Consider the following 7,079-nt stretch of genomic DNA (forward strand, 5'->3'; position numbering starts at 1 on the left):
CAAACTCCACACAGTCACCTGAGGCTGGACTTGAACCTGGGTCCCTCATGCTGAGAGGCAGCAGTACCTACCACTGAGCCACCATGCTTGTCTGAACAGAATTACCTTCACCTCTATGGAAGTTTTATTTGAGATCAAAGTGTTTGATTTTAAAGCTAAAGTTAATTAATTTGAAAAAAATATATTGGACATCTCAACTAACTTCTGCAACCATAGAGTGTTATAGTGATTGGGGTTGAGCATTGGTTGGGGTTCTGGGAAGGTGTCTCCAGGACTTTTCCAGAAAGCCATCTTGGATCGGAACTAAAAACATCCAGTTGGTCCATGTAAGTCTCAAATTCAACAGGCAGGGAAAGAATTAGTCTGTTAAGAGCTGACAAGCATTTGTAAACTGGAAATAAAAGGGCTATCGGAAATCAGGACTCCTCATCAGTGATCACTCACTTTTAAATGAGCCCCAGGTGGACAGAGGAAGTGCCTCAGTGTTGCCCTCTCAAGGCTTCACTAGTGAAGTGCAGCATTCTCACAAACACCTGGCCCGAGACCAGAGGAGGAGCATCTGGCAAGGCGTCGAGTACCTCAAGATTTGCTGCCGAGACAATGCAGAATCCAGGTGAAAACAGTGAAAGGAGCGTGCTGCTGCACCCATTCCCCACCCACCCCTCCCATGACCACCACCTATCCCAAGTCTAACAGAGCTGGCGGTAGCCACATTGGACTGTACAACCATCTGTAGACTCACCCTGAGAGTGGAAGAGAGGCATCTTCGTCTGTGAGGGACCGCCAATGATGATGGTGATGATTGTACACCTCAGAAATTCCATGTCACTGGTCATGGACTCTGTGGGTCCTTGTGTGGCTAATGAGCTGATCCAAGAGCTACATCTGAATGAGACCATACGTTTGCTAGGTATTTCTGGGAGGTGGGATTGGTCCTTGACCTTGAGATTGTTGGCATTTCTCTGGTTCCTTTTCCATACTTTCTCTTGCCAACTGGTGTTTTTAAAGAATTATGTTCCTTCATTCAGGAGCTTCCTCTAAGTCAGTTTCTTTTGAATGAGGGTCTCCCATGCATTGACATTTTTGTTGCATTTCTTAAGGGAAGCCTTCAGGGAGTCTTTGAAATAGTTCCTTTCTCCTTCTGTCATTTGAGTGCTTTTTTTGAGCTGGATGAAGACGATCTGCTTGGTAGTCGGGACTCGAGCATCCGAACCATGTGGCTGGCCCAATGGACTTGGCTTCTCTGCACAAGCTGGGAGGACAGGTGTACTAACATCAGCGTTCTTGAAGCAGCTAACAGCACCAATATGGAGGTCACAATCATTCAAAACTAATTCCACTGTCAGAAGCCAGCCAACTCTCAGTTCTCTTGAAGTCATATCTATAAGTAGCCCATGTTTCAGAGCCATATAGAAGATTCTGAAGGATGACTGCCTTGTACACAAGGATTTTGGTATCAGCACAGATGTCACATTTATCAAAGATGCTCATCCTTAGGCATCTGAAGATGGTGCTCACAGACTGTGATGTTGAATCTCTTATTGATGTCAGCCTTAGATGAGAGGTACTTCCAAGGTTCCATGTTTGGGAAGATTTTCTCCTTTGATCTTAATGGAGAGATAGACCAAAACGTGACCTAGCACAGGTTGGTAAAGACTCTGTCTGAGGTGAAAGCACAAAATGGTTGCCTTGGTAAATGCAATGAAGCTCAAGTTTGAGCTGAGAATCCACCGTTGTAAAGTTTTGAAGAAATGTTTAAGCATCACTTAACCAAAAGCTAATGAAAGGATACCCATTTACTTTCATACATCAAAAAATAGTTTAAATGTTTAGGAGAGATCACAGTGAATTCCTGAGAGTTGTGGCAGTTTGGTCTCAGAAAATGAAGAAACCTTCAAAAGCCTGATAAGTAGTCACAGACATTCTAGTGGTTGGGGTGTGGGAGGGGATAAAAGAGTCTCAAGTAAGAAGTGAGGGTCAAAAGATAATTCTGGTTTAATATATAAATTATCATGTTTGATTAGGCTTTTTGATTAAATTTTAAATAGTTGTCTCAGGCATTGTTTATTTAATAGGTTTGCTTACCTGTTATGTGGTAAAATTCAAGGAGCAGGAGAATTGGCGTTTCGGGCCCTCCACTCCCTCCGCTCCAACCCCAACCTCACTATCAAACCAGCAGACAAGGGAGGCGTGGTAGTAGTTTGGCGCACCAACCTTTACACCGCTGAGGCTAAACGCCAGCTCGCGGACACCTCCTCCTACTGCCCCCTTGACCATGACCCCACCTCCCACCACCAAACCATCATCTCCCAGACCATCCATAACCTCATCACCTCCCATCCACTGCCTCCAACCTCATAGTCCCACAACCCCGCACCACCCGTTTCTACCTCCTGCCCAAAATCCACAAACCTGACTGCCCCGGCCGACCCATTCTCTCAGCCTGCTCCTGCCCCACCAGGACAGAACCCCACTGGTCCTCACCTACCACCCCACCAACCTCCATATACATCGTATCATGCGTCGCCATTTCCGCCACCTCCAAACGGACCCCACCACCAGGGATATATTTCCCTCCCCTCCCCTATCAGCATTCCGAAAAGACGACTCCCTCGTCAGGTCCACACCCCCCCACCAACCCAACCTCCACTCCCCTGCAACTGCAAGAAATGCAAAGCTTGCACCAACACCTCCCCCCTCACTTCCCTCCAAGGCCCCAAGGGATCCTTCCATATCCGCCACAAATTCACCTGCACCTCCACACACATCATTTACTGCATCCGCTGCACCCGATGTGGCCTCCTCTATATTGGGGAGACAGACTGCCTACTTGCAGAACGTTTGAGTGAACACCTCTGGGACACCCGGACCAACCAACCCAACCACCCTGTGGCTCAACACTTCAACTCCCTCTCCCACTCCACCAAGGACATGCAGGTCCTTGGACTCCTCCATCGCCAGACCATAGCAACATGACGGTTGGAGGAAGAGCGCCTCATCTTCCGCCTAGGAACCCTCCAACCACAAGGGATGAACTCAGATTTCTCCAGTTTCCTCATTTCCCCTCTCCCCACCTTGTCTCAGTCAAATCCCTCGAACTCAGCACCGCCTTCCTAACCTGCAATCTTCTTCCTGACCTCTCCGCCCCTACCCCCACTCCAGCCTATCACCCTCACCTTGACCTCCTTCCACCTATCGCATTTCCAACGCCCCTCCCCCAAGTCCCTCCTCCCTACCTTTTATCTTAGCCTGCTGGACACACTTTCCTCATTCCTGAAGAAGAGCTCATGCCCGAAACGTCGATTCTCCTGCTCCTTGGATGCTGCCTGACCTGCTGCGCTTTTCCTGCAACACATTTTCAGCTCTGATCTCCAGCATCTGCAGTCCTCACTTTCTCCTCTATGATAAAATTCATTTGTTTTAAACTATGGAATCTTTTGGCACACACTTTCTTCTGTTGATCACAGCATGTTCAAATTTCTCTTTAAATGTTTACTATCTCTACCAGGATTGTAACGCTAGAATTCGATTCTAATTACATTTGCCTGAGAGACCAGAATTGAACAGGAACAGATGCCACCTTAAATCCTGTTTGAAATGCTTTGGAAATAATGTACTGTTTGTATCTCCACAGAGTGGACTCCAGCCAGTTCTGACGAAGTGTGCATCTCCTGCAGAAAGTCATTCTCTGCGTACTCCCAGAACGTGGTTGTGTACAGACTGCTCTGTGGGCACCTGATCTGCAGAGTCTGTCTGTCAGAGAGACAGAAATCTTCAGCACTCTCCTGTTTGAAATGCAACCGTGCAATCTGTACTCGCGATGTGGTGCGGGTTCATCTTTAGAGTTCAGGCACTTTGAGCCATCCTGAATGTGTTTGGCAAAGTCTTATGTCGCTTGCATTCCACTACAGCTAGCAAAACTCAAATAAAGAACATTTAAATGTAAACCTTTCTGATGTTTGAAATGTGTTGTTTACAATATTGATGTGCTATAACAGATTTCAATTGCATTCATATCTGGGATCATACTTCATAACACACCAATATTTGGTTTCTAGCTGAATTAAATGATGTGAAACCTTTAAGAGTAAAAATCCAAATCAGTAAGAGGAATTCCAGAGAACAGTAAAAGTGGCAAAAAAAGTGGTAGGAATTAATGAGCCCAATCTCAACCTTTGTGGTTTTAGTGTGATTATGTATTTGGAACCGTCTCAGGCCTCTGTCCATCTGATCTGTCTGTTGACAAAGTTAATGATTGTTCCCATCAAAATGCCTGTTCTCCAGTGAGGCAACAAATCAGCCATGATAATAGACAATAGGTGCAGGAGTAGGCCATTCTGCCCTTCGAGCCTGCACCACCATTCAATATGATCATGCTTGACTAAAAGATGTAGTGTACCTGGACTTTCAGAAAGCTTTTGATAAAGTCCCACATAGGAGGTTAGTGAGCAAAATTAGGGCGCATGGTATTGGGGGCAAAGTCCTAACTTGGATTGAAAGTTGGTTGGCTGATAGGAAACAAAGAGTAGTGATTCAGCTTACACCCGACATCCAGACTACTGTTTGGGGGCCTGTAGATAACTCCCAAGAGGGTCTTTTTACCCTTAGTATTTCTCAGCTGTATCCACACTGACTCTACATCCCCTGATTCTAGGTCCCCCCGCGCAAGGTACTGAATATCATCCCTTACCAACATGGCCACCTCACCCCCTCTGCCTGTCAGTCTGTCCTTACGATAGCATGTGGAGCCTTGAATATTTATTTCCCAGGCCCTGTCCATTTGAGGCCACACGTCTCAGTTATCCTCACAATATCGTATCTGCCAATTTCCAAAAGAGCCTCAAGCTCATCCATCTTAATTCTAATGCTTCGTGCATTCATGTATAGTATTTTTAATTTGTTACTGCCCTCACCCTTCCCATCAACTCCTATTTCACTCAACATTACAGCATGATCCCTTTCTGAGTTTTTTGCCTCATTGATACAGTTGTCTTTCTTGATGCTGTATTGTTGTTCTAGGTTCTTTGAGCTGAAGCATATTTCTAGGATGGGTTGCTCCTATTCTACAGTGGTATTTAAAAGAAAAAAATGCATTGATTATTAAGGTCCATTAAGATAAATATAAAAAGAGAATTGGAACAGTGAGAATTGTATGAGTTGTATTAGGATATCAAGCCGTCAGATATCTCATATTGTAGCAGAAATTGGATTTTTAATTTTGTGAACTAAATAATGCTGAATCTATTAGTGACAGCTGACCTGTTGCTAACTTAACACGAAGACTAACATTAGAAAGGTCAGTTGGGGTTCTACCCAACCTTTTTTCTGCAAATAAGTACATGAACATTTTTGATGCAATTTTTTTCAGCAAACCTGATGTGATGGAAAAAATTTATTTTTCAGTGTTGCAAATTATCCTGAAAAGCCATGAAATAAAGTATTCAACATTAATTTCATGTTTTCAAAAGATGACTGTGTTGGGTGTTTTAATGAATAGCATCTGTGCAAAATTGATTTTATTATTAAGAGCTGTGTGTAAACCTCATACTCATAATGCGGACATCACCTCGTGTGAGAAGATGGGATATCGGAGTTCCCGGTGGTTAGGTGACATTAATATTGGGCTTTACTGTAAATTGTACATTTTCCTGTTTTGCATTGCTCCTTATCTGTGGACTTAAACTTTCAAAGGAACCCAGTACTGATCCTCAAAATGCTTCCTCTTACTGGAGGTTAAATTGCAAGTTTATTGGCAGTTAATCTGAGCTCATTATGTGACTGGGGAGAATTTAAGTTTTTAAGGTTTTGAGGTCTGCAGATCAGACAAAAGGTGTGAAAACTGAGGGAGAAGAGGAGGAATATAGAATGGAAGACTGTCAAACAGGTTGCATTTACAATGGTGAGAATTGCAGGAAAGATAATGTTTTGTCCTTTTGAAAATTGGAGCAATAAAGTCCCAAAATTAAATGAAACAAGAACCATAGCGGCTTAAAATGAGGAACTAGAAAGGTTGAAGGTTAGTGATGAGTGAATGTTGGGTATTGAAAGGCATCTGGATGGGTACATTTACGGGGGGGTGGGGGGGTTTAGAGGGAAATGGGCCAAATGCTGACAGATGGGGCTAGATTAATTTAGGATATCTGGTCAGCACAGGCAACTTGGACCAAAAGGTCTGGTTTCTGTGCTATACATCTCTATGACTCTAAAACTTAAAAAAATTCAATCTTGAAATGTGAGCATTACTACAAGGTCAGTATTTGTTTCCTGTCTGAAAGTGGAGATGGTGAACCGCCTTCTGGAACTGCTCCAGTCACTGTGGTGTTAAATGGGGAGTTCTAGGATGTTCAAACAAGATGACCTGTGATAAATGTAGAAAGCAGTCAAGGCCAAACATTCTATGATTTCAAAATGGCGTTGAATATAGCACCTGGGGCTAAATGGATTAACGGATGTGGAGGGTAAACAAGTACAGGCTATTGAGTTGGATGGTAATGAAAATTGGAGCAGGCTCAAAGGGCTTTAGGACTTACTCCTGCTATTTTTTGTTTCTACAAGTTGGGATGATGTCCATTGCATTTGCTGTCTTTATTCTTTTCAGTCTTGAAGGTAGTAGGTCAGGAAGGTTTTGGAGAAGCAGGTTATAGCAGTGCAACCTGTAGATGCATCAAGGACAGAAATGACCCAGATTCATTCTACCTTTCCTCCTCTTTGTTCCCCAACAAAGTCTTTTGCCTCCTGTCCTACCTATCTTTTCTTATCTGCCTTATCACAATCACCTTATAACCCTCTTTTTCAGGGATTGATTTCAAATATCCTTAAGAATGTGATAAAAGAGAGTCTTACTAGTTGCAGTTATTACTTGCCCTTCAACTGAGTTTGTTGGTAGGATGTTTCTGACAGCAGTTAAAAGTCACCCAGATGCTGTTGAATAGCATGTTGACTAGACCAGGTAAGGACAGCAGATTCTTTTTGCTGAAGGACATTAGTGCACTAGATTGGTAGTTGGTAGTCAAATAATGACCACAAAACTAGCTTTCAATTACAGATTTATTAACTGAATTTAAATTCCATCAGTTGCG

The 7,079-nt window shown here is 43.6% G+C and overlaps 1 protein-coding gene across 4 annotated transcripts in view; it reads left to right on the forward strand.

Moving 5' to 3' along the window:
- ubox5 (U-box domain containing 5) overlaps positions 1-6,052 on the forward strand; it is a 47,259-nt gene extending 41,207 nt beyond the window's left edge. For 2 of the 4 annotated variants that reach the window (XM_043701621.2, XM_043701501.2), the window contains one exon: positions 3,635-6,049. In XM_043701621.2, coding sequence (XP_043557556.1) covers positions 3,635-3,843 — 209 coding nt within the window. In that variant the 3' untranslated portion in view covers positions 3,844-6,049. Of the gene's footprint in view, positions 1-3,634 lie in introns of all 4 variants that reach the window. The other 2 variants (XM_087991409.1, XM_087991426.1) reach the window with 1 other exon arrangement.
- Positions 6,053-7,079: the final 1,027 nt, after the last annotated feature.

The sequence above is a fragment of the Chiloscyllium plagiosum genome, unplaced genomic scaffold, assembly GCF_037043375.1.
Source record: "Chiloscyllium plagiosum isolate Xiang-an unplaced genomic scaffold, Cpla_swu_hap1 HiC_scaffold_1, whole genome shotgun sequence".
In the NCBI taxonomy this organism is placed as follows: Eukaryota; Metazoa; Chordata; class Chondrichthyes; order Orectolobiformes; family Hemiscylliidae; genus Chiloscyllium; species Chiloscyllium plagiosum.